General features: G+C 38.5%; 1 protein-coding gene across 8 annotated transcripts in view; it reads left to right on the plus strand.

Moving 5' to 3' along the window:
- Positions 1 to 20,245, plus strand: part of LOC105085702 (ABC-type organic anion transporter ABCA8) — a 68,618-nt gene that overhangs the window by 6,325 nt on the left and 42,048 nt on the right. For 2 of the 8 annotated variants that reach the window (XM_064495617.1, XM_064495618.1), the window contains 9 exons: positions 664 to 891; positions 4,627 to 4,728; positions 5,813 to 6,017; positions 10,041 to 10,205; positions 13,281 to 13,384; positions 14,238 to 14,464; positions 15,906 to 16,047; positions 16,365 to 16,550; positions 17,558 to 17,705. In XM_064495617.1, the coding sequence (XP_064351687.1) occupies positions 742 to 891; positions 4,627 to 4,728; positions 5,813 to 6,017; positions 10,041 to 10,205; positions 13,281 to 13,384; positions 14,238 to 14,464; positions 15,906 to 16,047; positions 16,365 to 16,550; positions 17,558 to 17,705 (1,429 nt within the window). In that variant the 5' untranslated portion in view covers positions 664 to 741. Of the gene's footprint in view, positions 1 to 128; positions 892 to 4,626; positions 4,729 to 5,812; positions 6,018 to 10,040; positions 10,206 to 13,280; positions 13,385 to 14,237; positions 14,465 to 15,905; positions 16,048 to 16,364; positions 16,551 to 17,557; positions 17,706 to 20,245 lie in introns of those variants that run through there. The other 6 variants (XM_064495615.1, XM_064495619.1, XM_064495620.1 and 3 more) reach the window with 4 other exon arrangements.

Consider the following 20,245-nt stretch of genomic DNA (forward strand, 5'->3'; position numbering starts at 1 on the left):
CAGAGCCGTGTTTTATGTACCTACCCACTTAGCCTTTAGACGCATATGGTAAAAATGAAAAAGTGATGTAGTAAGAAATTGGCAAACCATTATTAGTGTGGACATTTTTAATAGAATTATATCATGAAATGATTGGTCATGTAAATATAATATTAGAAAGGATGCTGAAGATTCAAAAACACAATTAAGAAGATTGGATAGGTATATACAAAACAACTTTAAAGGTGATATACATTTATTTCAAGCACACATGGAATATTTTAAATATTAAAATATACTGTACCGCCAAAGAAATCACCAGTAATTTCAAAGAAGCAATGTCTTACAGAGCAAGTACTTCTTCTGACCACAACATGACTAAGCTGGAAATCAAAAATAAGAAGTCACTAAACCCCCAAAAAATGAATATTGTAAAAGCTCAGTAGGCAATCAAGTAGCATACCTGTGGTCTATTGCTGCATTTACATTACACAGCAAAAAAAAAAAAAAAAAAAGGCAATGAATAACACCACAATAAGCATTTATAGCTGGGATGCCTCAGGTGATCCTTAAGAGGTTTTGCTCATCTTGGTTAGACTTGCTCATATCTCTGGGATGCAGGCTACTCTAAACTGAGATGACTGAGATGACTCAGCTCCGTTTCACATGCGTTTCATCCTCCAGAGGCTAACCCAGGTCTGCTGTTATAGCAATGACAGAACCACAGGAGCAAGCAGATATGCTCAAAGCCTCATAAGGTCTATGTTCAGAACTGGCACGTCATCACTGCCACCTCCTTTACTGGTCAAAGTTACAGTCTGCCTTAATAGAAGGAACTCCAAAGTTACCGGACAAAGGGTGTGGACACAAGTAGAGGTGAAGAATTGGACAACACAATGCCGAGTAAGAGTGGTGAGCATAGGCAGTCTTGCCTTACTCTTGATCTTAGAGGGGAAACTTTCAACTCTTCACCACTGAGTATGACATTAGCTGTAGGCTTGTCATATATGGCCTTTACTAGGTTGAGCTACGTTCCTTTCATACTTAATTCGCTAAAAACTTTTATCATGAAAGGAAGCTGTATTTTGTCAAGTGCAAAATTTTCTGCATCTATTGAGATGATCACTTGATTTTTATCTTTCATTCTATTCACTTGGTGTATCACATTTATTGGTTTGCATATGTTGAACCATTCTTGCATTTCAGAGGCAAATTCCGCTTGGTCATGATCTATGATATTTTTAATGTGTGGTTGAATTCAATTTGCTAATATTTTGTTCAGAATTTTTTCCTCTGTATTTATCAGGGATATTGGTCTGTAGTTGTCTTGTAGTGGTCTTATCTGACTTTGGCATCAGGGTAATTCCAATGAGATTGGGAGTGTTACCTCCTTTTCAATTTTTTTGGAAGAATTTGAGAACTGTTGACATTAATTATTCTTTAAATGTTTGGTAGAATTTACCAGTGAAATAATCTGGCCTTGGGATTTTTTTGTTGGGAAGTTTTGATTACTGTTTGAATATCTTTAGTTGTTATTGGTCTGTTCAGGTTTTCTGTTAGTTCACAATTCAGTCTCAGTAGGTTGTATGTTTCTAGGAATTTATCCTTTTCTTCTAGGTTATCCAATTGTTGGCATGTATTGTTTACAGTAGTCTCTTATGATCCTTTATATTTATGTAGTGTCATTTATAATGTCTCCTTTTTCATTTCTCATTTCATTTATTTGAGTCATCTCTTTTTTCCTTAGTCTACTTAAAGTTTTGTCAGTTTGGTTAAAAGCTGGCTCTTTTTTATTGATCTTTTATTGATTTTTTAAGTTGTCTTATTGATTCTTTTCTATTGTTTTTCTGGTCTCTACTGCATTTATTTCAGCTCTGATCTTTGTTCTTTCCTTTCTTCTGCTAACTTTGGACTTTGTTCTTCTTTTTCTAGTAGCTTGAGGTGTAAAGTTAGGTTATCTACTTGACATCTTTCTTTTTTCTTAATATATGCATTAATAGCTATAAACTACCCTTTTAAAACTGTTTTTGCAGCATCCCATAGAGTCTGGAATGTTGTATTTCCATTTTTGTTTGTTTTCAGATTTTTTTTTAATTCCCTTTTGATTTCTTCTTTGACTCCTTGGTGGGTCAGGAATGTGTTGTTTAGTTTCCACATGTTTGTAAATTTTCCAACTTTCTTCCTGTTGTTGATTTCTAGTTTCACACCATTGTGGTCAGAGGTGATACTTGGTATAATTTCAGTCTTCTTAAATTTGTTAAGACTTGTTTTGTGGCTTATCATGTGATCTATCCATGTAGATGTTGGGAGGTCCTGGATATGTGACAGCATCCCACTCTTCCTTCAGTGATAACCTACCTCTGCTTTGTATGACTGCTACGTCCTCACAGAAAACAGCAGCAGCAACTTATCTTTGCTTAGGAATAGGGTTGGAAAGGTTCCCACCCCACCCTCAGGGCTAGCTGGCTGTTGCTTTGGACACAGTGTACAGGCTTTGTGTACAGCATGCACGGGGGAAGGTTTCTTTCCTCTCCCCTAGGGGAAGATGGCTGTTTGCTTCTACCTACCCCTGAGGAGCAGTATAAGCGATCCTGGAACAGGAGTGGGTGTGGGAGTGGGAGTGGGAGGATTGACAGATTACCCCTTAGGAACAGTTGGCTGTTGCTTCAGCTCCTCCCCAAGATGCAACAGCAGATGTCTGCATGGGGCTGGCAGGGACTGCCGTCCTTTCCCAAGAAGTTTACAGTTTTTGCTCTTAATAGAAAATCTTCTGAGAAGTGGGCATGTTTTGTGGCCTGTGAGCCATTTTGGGGTCTTTCAGTCCTCTTGCTTTGCCCTCATTTTTTATGAGTACCAAGTGACACCTGTGGGGAAAAACTGGCAAATACGTGTGCATTGCCCTTGTGCCAGGACTCCCAGGAATTGTGAACAGCTGTGCCCGTCCACATTCAGCCCTTAGGAATTCATTAACATTTCAAGTGTTTTATTCACACCTGCTTTTATCGTGGCCGTGTTTTCCTCTCACATTCGATCAAAGGTGGAAGTGTTCCTGGACTGGACCCGCTCTCTCCTTGGAGGAGGCTTTTACCGTTTGGAATTCAGTTCATCCGGCGGCCTTGGGGTATCAGCTCTCTCGTGGGTTCAAGACGAGTTCTACGGTATCTGGCTTTCTCCCATGGTTAGGAGAACAGCAATGTGTTCTTGAGAGTATATGCATTATAAGTAAAAGGGAGATGTATGAAAGCGTACAGAAAAGAGACACTATCAGGCATTGGTGAGGACATAGGGAAGATGAATTTTCATACACTGTGTATAGTAGTACAAACTGCTGCAATGATTTTGGAGAATATATATGGATATATCTATATATTCCTGGTGACTCTCCAGTGCCTCTTCTTGGTAAATATAAATGTATTCTCTAAGGTTGGAACAAGAAATAAATGTCATTTAAATATATATTTCTTTTTACATTCTGCCAGGTCCTAAAGTCTGGTGACTTTTCTGTCACAGCACTCTAATTTTTCATAAAAGGAAAGTGAAAACTAAGGTTTTTTTCCCACTGGGGAAAGGATACTTTGTAGTCTTCCCACAACAAATCAGTATAGAGTGTAATGACTTCTGCTCGGAAGAACAATGAGCCTGTTGAATTGTCTTTGATGGATTCCTAACACTGACCATTTATTCAGTTTCTTAAATAAGTCAAATATTATAGTGATGTTAAGTTAAGTGCACCCCATGTGTTTATTGAAGCCAAGGCGAGCTCATGTATGCATTGGTCTGTGTGCAATCAGGAGACAGAAGCCACACAATAATTTAAACAAATGGAATTTAATATAGAGAATTATTAAACAGTGACTGGAAAATAGCAGGAAAGATGGACTGAAACTCAAAAGGACGTTCTAAGGCTGAGGGAGGAACAAATTTAGATGGAGAGATAAGGTTGGAATAAGGTGCAGCCCACTGAACGGAGAGAAGCCGGGATGGTGAGCTGTGGGCACGGAGACTGGAGGGCACTGTCCTTGCAGGAGGATTGCTGGAGGAAACAGAGCTCTGGGGGAAAGGCTTTGCTGTCTGGGCTCCCAGGTACACCACTGCTCCGGAGTCAAGAGTTATTAAAAGCCCACAGTGAAACCTGCCCAGGCAGGCACTATGCATTGGAGAAAACCATTTAGTCTGAGCAGTGGGCGGTGGTGGTTGGGGGGGGGGGGGGAGGATACATTCTCTTAGCACCAGGCAAATGAGCTACTCTGATCCCAGGAGGAAGAGCTTCTTCCTGCAGTGTCTCCAGTCCTCTCTACTGACAAAGCTTCACATTGTCCAGCTGGCAAAGAAAACTATTTAAAGGGCTCAGATCCATTTTCATAAGAGCAGGCTGGGAGGGGAGAAGTTGGAGCCAAGAGGCAATAAATGGGGAATGGTCACGGTGCATAACAACAACAATAAACACGATGGAGTAAAGGGTTTGGAAACGGGAGGAAAAGGAGGCAGGGAGTTCTGAACCGCCAACCCTGGAACACCCAGGTTCTCGGCACTCACTTGGAACCCTGGAGTTACCAGGCTACTCTTTTTTTGTTTTGTTTTCAGAATATTTTTTCTCCTATTAAGACCTTCACATTTGTTTTGTCTTCTTCCTTTCTTATTAAACAGGGCAAAATGAGTAACAGAGAGATGAGTGTGTGTCAGCAAACCTGGGCCTTACTATGCAAGAACTTTCTTAAAAAATGGAGAATGAAAAGAGAGACTTTAATAGTATGTATGATTCAACATCTATGTCACTTTGCATTTATGACAGAGGTATATTCCTTGGGAGGTATTTGTGCTTTGTGTCCTCTCCGAAAGAATGAAATACCTTCATACAGCAGAAGCTGTTTCTCAAACTGTTCATTTGTCTGAAGATGTTTTACTTGGCACAGGCCCTTAAGTTGAGGTCTAAAAGCACTGATGGTAGACAGCAATAAAATATACAATGCATGTTTTAAAAGTCAATGGTCTTGCTTTTTACTAGTGTTCCCATTCATGGATACTCAGGTTAAGACACTGAGGGTCTAGTAAATAGATCAACCCACAGAAATAGGTAACTGACATTTTTCTCTTTTGAATCTCTTTGTTTTAAAAACTACACCATTCTCTTCAAAACTAGTTTTTAAACATTTTAGAAATATAATCAGTGCCAAGAAGAAAAATCAGCATTAGTTCCTATGATACCATATAACAAAAATCCTGGTCATGGACTTTGATATGCTTTTTAAAATCAGATAGCTACCACTAAACAGCATTTTTAACTAAATTGGAATGTTGCTGTGTACCTCTTGTGAATTTTTCCTGCAATCCTGCATTTAGGAAACAAGTGATTTTTTATTGGAGGTTTGCCAAGTGACCACTATTGGTAACTAACCAAGACAGTGTTTCTCAGGTCACCTACATTGTATTTCATTTCCAATACTGGAATCTTGGCATGTAAGCCATATATTATTACTAAGTGAACAGTACCTTCGAACTGTGTCACAGCACATAAGCTTTCAGCAGAATCAACTACCAGGTGATACCAGCGGATGATCTTTTGTAACAGTTTGCCACTGTTACCTCTCATATTCTTACGATCAGTGCATGCTTTAGACTGATGCTGTGGATGAATAAATTTGAATTCCTATGAATAGTTCATTGGAATTACTCAGACTGCTGAATTTTGTTCTTTCCATATTTTAAACAAGTCATAATGTGGAATGTATTGAAATTAGAAAAGTGAGCAACGAGACAAACTGTGTGATCAAACGACCGTGGATGACTACACCGACATCATAATTTTCTTTATGTTTTCTCTTGAATTGTATAGGAATGGTTGAATGCATTGTTCCTGCTACTTTCTTTGTACTTATATCCTGACATTCATCAAGTTAACGATTTTTCTTCCCTGCCTCCCATGGACCTGGGACGGGTAGATTCATTTAGCGCATCTAAATTTGCTATTGCATACACGCCTGTCACCAACACCACTCAACAGATAATGAAGATAGTGGCCTCAGCCTCCTTCATGAAAGGTGAGTTTTCTAGCAACCTAAGAGGAATTTCTGATGTCGATGTTCGTTTCATGTCACTGCAAATGGTTGCATTTCGTTGATAAACTGAGTGAATTGTCAAAATTTCCAGATTACATGAAATGTGAATCTGCTTTCCTTTTGTTGCAAGTAAGAGGTTATCACTCAATATCTAAGTCAAAACTGTGAACCTCTTATTTGCCACAAAAGAGATTACCACCTGGAGTGCAGAGTCTCTCAACAAAGAAATCTGCTGATCTTGGACAGCTTTTGGGGAAGCATGGAGGACACAGTTGGCAGACTTTGAAAAGCAGGCATGTTTAGGGATTCATTGACACGTGGCTGTGGAAACATCGTTGCTACAGCGAGACCTGCTCTAGCATTTGCTTGTTACTACAGACAGAAAACAACGGGTCTTTCCTTTCTTAAATTTGATTATAGGAATTTTATCCTCTCGTTTTATTACCAAAAGGATTGTCTTAGTATATTTGAAGACTATTGACAAGTATTCTGTGGTTCAGATTTTCACCCTTCAGTGTGAAGGAACTTATCAGTGAAAAATAAGAATAGCATTATTATCATCAAGGTCACTTAGGTAAACAACCTCCTGAAATTAGAGGAGAAGCAGCCAAGTGCAGGAGCAAGAGAACTGAACTGAGCAAGAGAATATCTGACTAAAAGCAGTCATGCTGTTACAGCAAAGTGTTACAGTTCAGTGTGACAGCAACCTGGATCCTAGTGAGAGACCAAGCAGCACTTGGAGGGTTGGAGAACTCAGGTTTATTAGGCCGGCGGGCCCAGAGGAGTTAACACTCCAAGCCCTGGACCCCGTCTGTAGGTTTACACAGGCTTTTATAGGCTACCAGTCAAGACTTTGCAACATTTTGCAACATCATATGCAGAGTAGGTGTTAGAAATGGACCAATCAGGAGTGAGATTTATGCAAATGAGGTATTAGAAATAGACCAATCAGGAGTGAGCTTTGGGAACCAATAGAATCTTAGGGGTAAGTTCCGTTCTCCTAGAAGCAAGCCATTTTACAGAAGCACAAAAGCCAGATAGATAATACTGCCAGACCAGCGAACCAGATGGTGCCAGTGGGAAAGTAGTGGTCCTGCCTGGGGGTCCTGCTGGTCTTTTCTTTGGAGCTTCCCACCTCAGTGCAACTACATCTGTAGTGCGTTTTTCAAGTTATAAACTTCTCTGAGCCTCATTATCACCCTATGCAAAATAAAATTAACAGTGCTGTATTTTTTCATGAGTATTTCAGCTGAGACAGCAAGAATCTCAGTTCAACTTGTCTTAAGAGAAAGGGGCATATTTTGTTTAGCTTTAAGAAAAAAGAGTATTAATGCTCCTAATGAGACAGAGGAATGTGTCTCCAGTTCTCAGGCAGTAATGTGTGCTGGCTTCATTCACAGGTTGGGTTTCCCCAGACAGAGACAGAGTTGGTCTTCACAATCTCTAGGTGGAAGCCCTACCACTTAAGCAACCCCAGTGAAAGGAGTACAGAGCTTTCCCAACAGTTCAAAATAACTTCAGGGATTGTCCCCATTGGAACAAATGGTCTACTTTGGATTAGTCTTGGTTTTGGTCCATCAAGAATTAGTCTCATTGGATAGGGGGAGACAGTATTGTCATTGTCCATTGGTTGGGTTCCCAGGTCCCCATGAACCATATCCAAACCACATGATGTGTGAGTGAAAGAGGGGAAGTATCCCAAGTGAATTTTAGGATGTTTACGAGGAGGATGGATGTCAGGCAAATAAAAATAATAACTACTCTTTACAAATATAAATATACACCTCAAAGGGGAATCTCTGGTGATTGGTTCAAAGATGTGAGTTGAGCTGTAATTTTAAAGTGGCTTCGAGCTTGCACAACTTTGTGAATATACTAAAAACCATAAGACTGTACAGTTTAAAAGGATGGGTAAGGGAAGGGGAATTGGAGCAAGTGGTAAAAAGTAGAGACTTCTAGTTATCAGGCAAATAAGGACGAGGGGTGTAATGTACAACATGATGATTACAGTGAGCACTGCTGTATGATATATGCAAAAGCTAGTAAGAGAGCAGACCCTAAGAGTTCTCATAAGGAGAAAAATATTCTTTTCCTTTTTCTTTCTTTTTTTCCTTTTTCTCATTATCAATATGAGATGACAGGTGTTAACTAAATTCATTGTGGAAATCATTTTATGAATATGTAAGTCAAATAATTTTTTTACTGAAGTATAGTCAGTTTGCAATGTTGTAAGTCAAATCATTTTGCTGTTCACCTTTAACTTATACAGTGCCGTGTGCCAATTATAATCTCAATAAAAATGGAAAAAATGCCCATCAGTAGGAGTTTTTAATACATTAGTATCATCAAAGACTGCACAATGATACAACTTGTGTTTTATAAAACTATTTAATAACATAAAAAATTAAAAGATGACTTTTATGTTAAGTAAATTATATCTCAATTTTTTAAAAAAAGAATATCAATTGTGACATAGCAGGTACTCAGTATTAATTTTAAGCACCATAATTCCCAACCAAGAGATTTATTTCAAGGGGAACCTGTGGATCTTACCCTACCCAGCCACTGGAAGTCTATGTAATGTTTCTTCTCTTTGTCAACCTTTGTCCATAATTCTGCTCCAGCCTTCAGGCACACCTGGAGTGTCTGTGGCCAGAGTTCCCAGGTCACGTTGGACTTTTCCCTCCATCCATGCTTAACTGCACACCACCAGGCCAGGTGGATGTAAAGCATCCTAAACGTACTTTCCCATGGTGCCTCATCCACCATCACACCATTACTTCCACCTGAATCTGAATGTCTGCGCTCTGCATCTTACCTGCAAACGCTGAATCCACTTCTGATTCAAGATCGTAACCTGATCTGAACTGTTCCCCTAAGGCCCAGTCTCCCAGTCCACCCTGAGATGGGTTTGCTGTCACCCTCTGTTTCACAGGTGTCCTCCGAGGTATCACAGTGTCATAGTGTCATGAATTTGAGCTTCTCAATAACACCCTCATTCAAAGTCACATGCATTTGTGATAATAAATAGTCATTAAATAACCTCTTTGTGCAAAATCAAGTTTACTTTCACAACGGACATGTTATTATCTTTATTTATAAATAATATAATTGCAGTTATGATAGTAAATATTCATTAAATGCTACCACGTGGTAGATTTCCACAGAGACTTCATTCTGTAGGAAAAGAATATTCTCTAATAAAGCTATTACTCAGTACTACATTTTTCTGTACTCTATGTGAGTGTTCTGTACTACTAATAATGGATATTATTAAGTTTATTTTACAAATACGGAAATTGAGTAGCAAAGTTAAATGACTTGCTCATGACCGCAAAGATTCAAGGAACAGAATCCCCCTCAGCTTTAATCCTATCAAAATACATGCTGCCTGCTGTCTCTACTTGCATCTTCAGCTTTCCCACCGCAGTCCAGACCTTCTCTTGGATTCCTTCTCATTCTTTCAGCCTTAATAAAACATCTATACAGCACTGAGCACAGTATCTGCAGAAAAGAGGGATTATTTTAATGACGTTCACACAGTCACTCAACATGTTTTACAATTTTTTATTTTTTTCTGCATGTTAACTCTACTATCACAGTCGTTAAATGAAATGAAGTTATATAGTTGTTTCCACCTGATGTCAGTGCTTAACTGCGGTTTAAATGTATTTATTTTTTACTATCATTTGAGATTTATTGTAATGCTAATTACTCTGTGAATAGTTTAGTTGATATCATATAGTATTATATGTGGTTGAAATTGGTTCAATAATTATAATATATGAAAATAAAATAACTGATTTTCATGTATTCCTTCTGACTATATCCAGGTGGCACTTTAGAAATGTCTCTCCCTAACCTTTACTCTAGCCTGACTTGCTGAAAGTTAATACTTGATTTCATTTTATTTCTGTAAAGAACTCTAGTAAAAGCAGTTATGACATCCTGACATTTTTCTCCTAGTAATGTACTGACAATAACATTCCCTTCTTATAATGGCAGATAAAGAAGTCTGGGGACTAGCCAATGAAGACAGTATTAAAGAATTAACAGCAAATTATCCCGAGGAAGTAGTAAGAGTCATCTTTACTAATACATCCTCCTATAATTTGAAATTCTTGCTGGGACACAGAATCCCAATAAGGAATGAATACAGGGACCATACAGGTAACCTTCCAGAGACACAATTCCACCCCTCTCTACTGCAGTTGTGTCACAAACCACGCATGAGAATAGATGATAGTACAGCAATTTTTAAAATCCCTACTTGCAATGGTGAGGTCAGAAAGCCAATCAACACATTCTAAAAACGTACATTGATTTTTAGGTCTGTTAAAATATTGCATTATGTGGTTGTCATGTATGGTTTCATATATATTATGCACATTATATAGTTATATATACATATGTGTATTATATACATGCATGTATACATTCATATAATATGTGATACGTGGCTGTAAGGTATTCTTGTTAAAGAAAAATGAAGCTGTTTGTAGATAAAATAGAACAAACTTCCCTTTAAATGTCTGAGTAAGTAAACATGAAAGTAAGGGAAATTCCCAAGGACTCAAAATGAGAAGGAGATCAAAGCCAAGGGGCTAGATGGTTATCAGTGCTTTAAGATTTTGCCAATCTCAGTAAGCAAGAGATTTGGGTTTTAGTAGCTGCATGAGGACAGGTGAGAAGATCTTAGGTTTACGTGAGGTGAAGATTCCTGTATTAATTTGGAACCTGGAGAGGCTATGTACTCAGTGAACGAGGAGACAGGAAAATAAAAATCACCTGTTGCCAAAGGAAGAGCAAAAGGAGGCTTCTGTGCCTCACCATGGGCTCTGGATGACAAAAAGAGAATTCCCCTGGGAGAATTTGTAACCCATCTTTCCTTGGGTTTGGGGTTCTCATTTGCCTCACCTGCCTGGTCTGGGAAACCCCAACTATAAATAAAGTGATCCGGGGTTGGCCCAGCTACTGAGGTGCTCAGCAGAAGAAATTATAAATCTTCTCTGGGAACGCACAACCCCCAAAATGCCACGAAAATAAAATATCTCTGAATATAAATTCACAGTCCAACCAGAGAAGACAAGAGGTCATAAATGAGAGTCAGGAGAACCAACGAAGCAGAATACATCTTTCCCAGTGGAATTATAAAACTGAAAATATAAAATAAGCACATCTAAACTGTTAAAGAGAAAAAAGATAAAGTGAAAAACACCAGAAAAGGGAAAATGCCACAAGAAACAGGAAGTGCTAGCGATACTTGCTTGGAAAATATAATTTTTAAAAGATACAATCAACTAACCAGCTGAATAATAGACAGTAGCAACTAATGACTCATCTCAGAGGGAAAAAAAAAATTCCAAGAAAGATCACTATTATGCAAAAAGTATAAAACTTAACTTTAAAAGGCCCAAAGAAATGGAAGGCTATGCCACATTCCTAGAGACTTATATATTATAGACGTATTAGTTTTCTATGGCTGCGTGACAAGTCACAAACAGTGCCTTAAAACAATATGCAGTGGTTAGCTTACAGATCTATAGATGAAAAGTGTGGGCAGGCTTGACAGGGTCTCTGCTTAGGACCTCACCAAGGCTAAAATAAACGTATTGACCAGGCTGAGTTCTTATCTTGAGGCTCTTGAGAAGAATTCACCTCCAAGCTCATTCATGTTGTCAAAATTCAGTTCCTTGCTGCTGTAGGGCTGAGGTCCCCATTTCTTTCCTGACTGTCAAGTGGGGTTCACTCTCAGTACTCAGGGGCAGTTCTCTGGTTTTTGCGTGTGAATTACTCCGTCTTCAAAGCCAGCCATGGCACCATGAATCTCCTCCTTCAAATCTCTCTGACTTCCCCCATCTGCTGCCGTCTGGAGAAAACTCTAATTTTGAAGAGCTTGGTGATGAAATTAGCCCACTTGGATTATCTGCCTATTTGGCGTTAACTGTGCTTTATAATATCATAGAATCATGGGAGCGACATATATCATCATATTCATAGGTTCCACCCACACACAAAGGAGACAGGATCATACAAGAGTGAAAGTCAATTGGGATTATTTTTAGACTTCTGCAAAATTTAGATGTGAATTCCACCCAGATTTCTTAGGGACCTATTGTAATTCCAATCGAAATCATAAGTCTTCATATAAACTGACACATTCATTTTAAAATTTACCTTTCAAAGAGACAGAGACTAGCCAAGATGCTCTTAAAAAGAATGGTGTTAAAAAAAAAAAGAATGGCTAACACACTGAATCACATTCCTGCAATCCTGCAATGAGTTTCTATACAAATGTAAAAAGAAGAAAAAAATAGGGCCATTTATATAAATTTCATAAGCATAATATAGATCAAATGAAGCAAAATGCAGAATGATGATTATAATGAAATATAAAATTTAAATAAAGTTAAAGCATTTTTTAAATTACCTGTGTAGTTTACAGATACATGGTAAAAGTTTCAGAGTTTGCGTATAAACACAAAGTTAGGGGCTTGGTGCCAGGAAAAGTAATAGATTGTAGACAGTACACAGGAGATTCCAAATGAATTTGTAATGATTCCTTTTACAAATTTGGCCATGGGTACATACATGTTTTTTGTATTGTCTTACAGCATATGTATATCTGAACTATTTTGAAGTGATTTTTTAAGGATTTAAAATTTTAATGAAAGATGAATTTAATTCCTGTGGTCAACTTTAATTTTTATATTAAATAATCTCTCTTTAATATAGTTTAATACTCAATGGACTGGTAGGCTTTTTAAAATAAATTTTTCTCCAAAAGATACGTTCCAATTGACATGATTTAAATGTGCTAAGTTATCTTATCTGAACGTCCTTTTGCCTAAAATGCCTGTGTTGTAGCCAGTGTTAGACAAAACTTTAGTTCAGTATTTCTTAATCCATACCAGACCCTACTAACTTTTGAAAAACATAAAAAAAATACTGTTTTCACAATACGAAAATCAGAAAAGAGAAGACCTCAGCCGAGTTCATCGGCAAAGCAGCACAGAAGCAAAGGTGAGAAAGCTTAGAGCATGCGCTATGATTTTATGCAGAACATTTCCTAGGCGTGTTCTGCCCACCCGACTTTGAGAATCACTACTGTAATTTATATTTTCATAGGCTTTGGGTCAAAATAAGAACATTCGGAATTTGAGGCCATTGTAAAGTCCACTGTTTCTTATAATCAGGATTGAAATAACCCATAAAGATAATTATGGTTTTCTTCTTACCTTAAAGCTCATTGTTATGAAACGAATGAAGAAATTGACTGTGGAGTTTTGAAATTCTGGAAGAAAGGTTTTGTGGCTCTTCAAGCTGCCATTAATGCTGCTATTATAGAAGTGAGTACAAAACATCCCGTGCAAACTCCTGTTCGGTTTAGATGAACAGTATTAGAGGCATCAAAAGTTTAGTGAAAGAAAATATAAACTGACAGCCTTGTTTGTTCATGTACTCACTGGTTTCTTGCAACAAATTTACTTAAGTTGCCAAGTGCCACAGTGGATGTAGACATAAATAGGAGACAAATGTTCTCTTCCAAGGACTCCACCTTGTCAGGAAGGCAGGCACATAATAAGGAAATTATTAAATTAGAGGTAGGCTATCACAGAAGAGTAAACAGCCTTTCCTCGTTGTCGGCGGAGTACTGGTTACAGAACCTTCTGCTGATACCCAAATCCGCGGACGCTCGCGTTCCTTACACTCAGCCCTCCATACCTGCAGGCTCCTTACTCGCGGCTCCACGTTCGCGGGGTCCGCATGCGCAGATTCAGTCAAACGCAGATCAAGAGACTAACCCTAACGTCCTTGTAAGTATGGAAGCGAACGACGCTCAGCCTAGAACGCCGCGGAAGAATTCCTAATTGAAATAACATTTAAAACTGAAGCTTGAGGTGAGGCGCTTGCCAAATGTATAAGGTCACAAAGGCTTTCACACAAATTATTAGGCAGTGTTAGGCGCGGAGGTGATAAAACACACGGTAAATTTTTAGAACTGTCAGTTGCTCGGAATGCCCGGAGCCGAGGGCCCAAGTGGACCAGTGGCAGAACACAGAAGCCAAGTTAGGCCAGTCACAGACCCAGACAGGCTATTACGTATATGTTATCTTATATATAGGGAGAGAGATGGTTGAAAGAAAACAGAGCATGACGTCCTTTAATCTGCACATTTTGTTTATTTGTATCTTTCTTCAGATCACAACGAATCACTCAGTGATGGAGGAATTGATGTCAGTTACTGGAAAAAATATGAAGATATATCCCTTCATTAGTCAAGGAGGAGTCTTGACGGATTTCTTCATTTTTTTCTGCATTATTTCCTTTTCCCCATTCACGTACTACGCATCTATTAATGTGACAAGAGAGAGGAAGAAGATGGCGGGCTTGATGAGGATGATGGGTCTTCGAAATTCCGCATTCTGGTGAGTAAAGTGTCGCACCAGTCAATAAATGTAGGACTTCAGCAAAAAGGGGCTTGTCAATGCATCGTTATTAAAATCAAATGATTTTCTAGCTTTTCCCCTTTTTCCCTCTGAATGGAATAAATGGTCCTTGGTGTACTGCTTGCCAGGCTAAGGCTGGGTCTTACTGTAGTTATGTGTCTGAAGAAAGAACATCACGTTGGGGTTTGCCGGGTGATTGCGAAGCCGGGATATTGGGGATGGCCACTGAGTCTACAGTTAAGAGTGTGGTAGAGGTGATAGACTTTGGCGTCTAAGCCAGTTAGGAGTGGAATTCAACCCAGGGTGGGACTGAAAGGGAAAAAAAGAGGTCAAGGATCAGGAGCCCTTTTGAGGCTGAAGAAGAGTTCTGATGGATGTATTTGAGGGAAGAAGCTGGCAGAACAAGACTGTATAAAAGGGCTGGGTAGTCGGAATTTAAACTGTCAGAGGTTGAGTAATGCCAAAGATGGATAAGGTCCTGTGTGAAAACTTGTGAATAACTGACTGAGAGAGCGTGGAGGTGATGTTTACAGTGAGAGGGAAGTAAAACAACAGAGATGCTAGGGAGCTGGGTGGAACACGCGTATGGCAACAGGTTAGGAGTCTGGAAGAAAATCCCATACATCAGTGTTGACCTCGGTATTGAATTAAGTTAATATCTCTTAAGTTCTTTAAACATCCCACAGCACGTCCTAATGGCTGTACACGTCTATTTTATTTTAATTTTGTGGCTGATTTTTTTGGGTTTTTTTATATTATTACTTCATTATACCCTTCAAAGACTATTAATAAACAAGACAAAGGAATTGTTGAAGAAAGGGAAGTGAACTATTCTATCTCAACAGAAAATGGAGTTAAAGGCTAGTATGTTGACTATTTGGATGAAAACAGCTTCTGGAGAAAGAAGAAGGTGGAGAATTTCGTATTTCCAGGGAAATTCATGAAGCCCCTCACCCAAGAGCCCCCAGAGACAGAAAAGGACCTGAGCTTCACTGAGGGGTCAGCTTGTACTACGCCAGGGTCCCTCACGGCCCTGACCTCATCCAGTTCTCACTGCAGTGTTCCTCCTGTTGTCCGGAGCAGTGAGAACTCAGAGGCACTGCAGTTTGCCCAAGGTCCCAGAGGAACAATGCAGCTGAAAATGTTTGCACCAAAATCTGTTAGACTGGAAGCCTGTTTTTCCCTTGTTGTCACAATGACTCTGTGTGTGTGTGTGTGTGTTTATTTCTGGAACTAATTTCAGGAAAAAGAATATTCCTGATTCCTAAAGAATATTTCCCTTGTATTGACATATCCTAGAAACTCCATAAAATATCTGCTGAATGAATAAGTGAATAAACGAATGAGGTGAGAATCCAGTCTAGGTCTTCGTTTTCAATCGAACATGAAATACTAAAATGGCACTGTGTTTCCACGTTAGGCTCTCCTGGGGTTTGCTCTATGCTGCTTTCGTCTTCATCGTGGCCCTTTTTTTGACACTGATTGTGAAATCTGCCCAGTTTGTCATCCTGACTGGCTTCCTGAAGGTCTTCACCCTCTTTCTTCTCTATGGATTGTCCTTGGTGAGTCGGTGAATTCAGCTTCTTCCCATCCAACTCTGACCCTAGTGATCAAGTGTTGGTTTCCAATTAAGTTATCACCCCACATATCCTGTTTCTTCTCTGTCTGCTCTGTTTGCATGAGAAAATCTGCACACTGGTAGCATTTGAATTGGGGTGTGTTGTGATGCCAATTTGTAGTGCAATTTGCAGAACACAGTTTTGTATTTTACGGACAAACTAATAATGTAACTGATTTTGTATAGCAAATCCCTTATTTTATTATGTTACAGAATAATTCTTAGCGAAACATAAGCCAACTGGATCTTGTCTTATTTTAGATAGCTTTGACTTTTCTGATGAGTGTCTTGGTAAAGAAATCTTTCCTCACCGGCCTGGTCATGTTCCTTCTCACTGTCGTTTGGGGGAGTCTGGGATTCATGGCATTGTACAGATACCTTCCTGCTTCCTTGGAGTGGATTTTAAGTTTTCTTAGCCCCTTTGCCTTCATGCTTGGAATGACCCAGGTAAGAAGCAACTGTGTGTTTTTAATGACATTTCTGAAACATCTTTCCCCTCTGAAACTTGTCATCTGTAACCATGTCCCATGTTCATCATTGTAAGGCTTAAAACTTTAATGAAAACTATTGTGAGGTTGCAAAGATGCACTTTTAAAGGCTTTGGAAGTATACAGTCCTGCAAAATAAGCCATTTGGTACGTGAAAAAAAATGGAGGATCAATATATAATTCTTTAGAGGCAATATAAAGTTTTTTCTTTGACTATTAATTAAATACGGACTTGATGTTGCAAATCTAATTCTAAACAACTATTCCAGATCATATTTTGACTTAGTAATTGAACATCATACATGATTGTAAAAAGACACAAAGTAAAAGGAAAGAAAGAAGTTAAAAACGCCTTGAAAACATATTAATTGATTAGTAAATTACGTTTCTGTTCATAAAATGTCTTTTCTCTTTATCTGATTCTCGAGTTGAACTTACTTTACCGTCCCTCCAATTAAATGGTAATGTTAATCATTACATATCCATTATTTAGTGCTTAATAAAAGGATTATTCGCTATGAAGTACTCATTAACTTGAACTTTGTAGACAAGCCCACTTTTCCCACTGGTTCTCTCCTTAAACACAGCAGTGTTTTTTTCCAAGAGCATAAATTCTCTTTCATGCAGCCATTTTTAAGGTGTGTCACACCTTTTTCCTGTCTTATTTGGTAAAAAAAAATCTAAGGTGGAGCTCAGATGTCATTTTCTTCCCCATAGCTTCCTCCCTTCTCCCAGTGCTCCACTTTCATTTGGAACTTATTTTTATCGTAACAGTTACTCAGTTGCATTGTGGTTGGTCGCATGTCCATGCCTTCAGTCAGATCTGAGAGTTGCAAAGTAGGCAGTCTCTTTCAAACTTACATTCCCAGTATGAGACAAAGAGTAGCTATTTTATTTTTATGCTAAACCTGTTTATAATTCATCATAAACCCAGCTTCCTTTAATTGACTGCTTTTTAACTTTCAGCTTTTACACTTGGACTACGATCTGAATTCGAATGCATTTCTCAATCCATCCGACAGCTCGAACCTAATAATAGCAACAAATTTCATGTTGGTTTTTGATATTTTCTTCTATCTGGCACTGGCGATTTATTTCGAAAAAATTTTGCCAAGTGAGTAGTGTGATGATTAAAATCGATCATCATTTTAATAATTTTATTTCCTAAAGTGAGTCTCCTAACACATCTGTTATTTATATTTTAAGAACTACTTTGTGCATCAACAGGAAGAAAATGAATAAGGTCGTCGCCACTGGTCAAATTCGTTCTCTGTTTCTCTCTTGCTACTTGACTGATCAGAACCAAACAAAGCCTGAACTTTGTTTATAGAATCAGTAACCTTTGTTTGAACTTCAAGTGTATGGCTTCTTTCTTAAGAGAGGCTCAGAAAGCTAGTTCCTGAATGGCTCTGGCCTGGTACTTATCATGGAAACTTAGACCCACCTCAGTGTCAGATGCACATTAGGGGCTCAGTAAATATCTGTGGCCAAAACGCAGGTTCATTATTTTCCCTCCCTTCTTTTAATCAAAGGCAGTGTTGATGTCTTTGACCTCTACATTTCCTATTCAAAACAGAATGACAGGCACCCTTAATTATATGATATAATCCAGCAATCCCACTTCTGGGTATATATCCAAAGGAAATAAAATCACTATCTCAGAGAGGTATCTGCACTCCCGTGTTCACCACAGCATTATTCACAGCAGCCGAGATGGGGAAACGACCCAAGAGTCTGTCAACAGGTGATGGAATACAGACTATATGGTGTACATGTGTACACACACACACACACACACACACACACACACACACACACACACACACAATGGAATATTATTTGGCCTTAAAAAAGAAGGAAATCCTGCCATTTGCAACAATGTGGGTGAACCCAGAGGACATGCTAAGTGAAATAAGCCAGACACAGAAAGACAGATACTGCCTGATCTCACTTATATGTGGAATCTAAAAAAGTCAAGCTCACAGTAACAGAGAGTAGAATGGTGGTCACCAGGGGCTGGGGTGGTGGGTAGGGAGAATGAGAGAAGTTAGTCCAGGGGTACAAACTTTCACGTATAAAATGAGTAAGTTCTGGAGACAATGTACAGCACAGTAACTGTAGTTAATAATAACATTTTATATGCTTACAATTTGCTAAGATAGTAAATCTCAAGTGTTCTCACCACACACACAGACCCATGCCGATGGTAACTATGTGAGGTAATGGATACATTAATTAGTAATTATTTCACAATGTATACACATATCAAAACATTACATTGTATACCATAAATATATATGATTTTTACTTGTTGATCATAGCCATATATAAAGCTGGAAAAATTATGAAAATCACTAATGAAATAAACACATTCAGTAGCTAAAATGAACAAACAAAAAAATCAGTGACTAAACACCTGTGGAAAAGGAAGAAGGAGAAAGAGTAGGAGTGAAGACACAGAGCCAGGTCTTGAAACAGTGAATTGATCATGTTCTTTTTAAATAATCCCATATAAACAGTAACTGTCTCTGCCTTTTAGGAGAGTCCAGTGTCAGGATCTACAGTCTTGGGCTGTTGCCTTTATTATACGACTGGAATTATTTGAATACAGACACTATGTTTTCATTTTATTTTTGCCATCGGAGGTGAAAATTACTCAGCTCTACTGAAAATTCTTTTCACCTCTTAATGTTCTAAGCTTTTCTACCCCATGCTAACATTGCAAAATACATTTAAGTAGTTCTCCTCTGTTCTACTTGGTTGGTTTTGCTTTCATGGTGAAATCGCAATGAACTTTGTTCGTATTTACATCACAGGTTCTTTAATCCTGGAGCCCTTTCGTGCAGGAGACTTACTTCTATGGCCCTTGTAACTGCCTATTAATTCTCTGTAAAAGAGCCTACTTATTTTTCCTTTCATAGTTGTTTTTTTTTTTTCCAATGTGTTTATTCCCAATGTATCTGCAAGCAGATGTCACTATATTTGCAACTTCTTAATAGTATCCCCTTAGGTAAGTGTTTCATCAGTTTAAATGTTCTCTTGTTGTGCATTATGTGATGTATTTCTCCTTTCTGCAGGCCTTGTTTCGGTCACAGTCAGATGGTAACAGTGTAAATGTTCTATCTTTATGATGCTGTTTTAGGCTTGTGGGAGAAGAGGGCTTTTCCATTCTTCCCTTCTAGGTTCTTTGGCTGGCTTAACAATGAAATGGATGTGAGACAGATTAACGGGAGAAAAAGAAATTAAATTTCATAAGCATGGGAGCTCATAGAAATGTAAGACTCTAAGAAGTGGCCAAAGTAGGCAGCTTTTATACCTTTTAAACAAAGAAACAATTATCTGTGAAAACTTGGCACAGAGGTTTGGCCTTGGGGTAGCAAATTAATGGAGGAGTATTAGTGTTTCTTTGTATAGCTTCCTCGGCCCGGAATCCCTATCTCTGGCGATAAGGATGCCTTCCAGCCTCCAGGTGCAGGGGGCGTAGTCTTCACATGGGGAATTTACTTTCTGTTTTCAAGGACACAACAGAGGATCAGAGTGTTCTTTCACCAGGTTTTTTTTTTGTTTGTTTGTTTTAAGATTTTTTAGAACAAAACAAGAGATATCACCAGCTATTTTTAAGTAACTATAATTCAGAATAATCATTAAGCCACA

The sequence above is a fragment of the Camelus dromedarius genome, chromosome 16, assembly GCF_036321535.1.
Source record: "Camelus dromedarius isolate mCamDro1 chromosome 16, mCamDro1.pat, whole genome shotgun sequence".
Lineage (NCBI taxonomy): Eukaryota > Metazoa > Chordata > Mammalia > Artiodactyla > Camelidae > Camelus > Camelus dromedarius.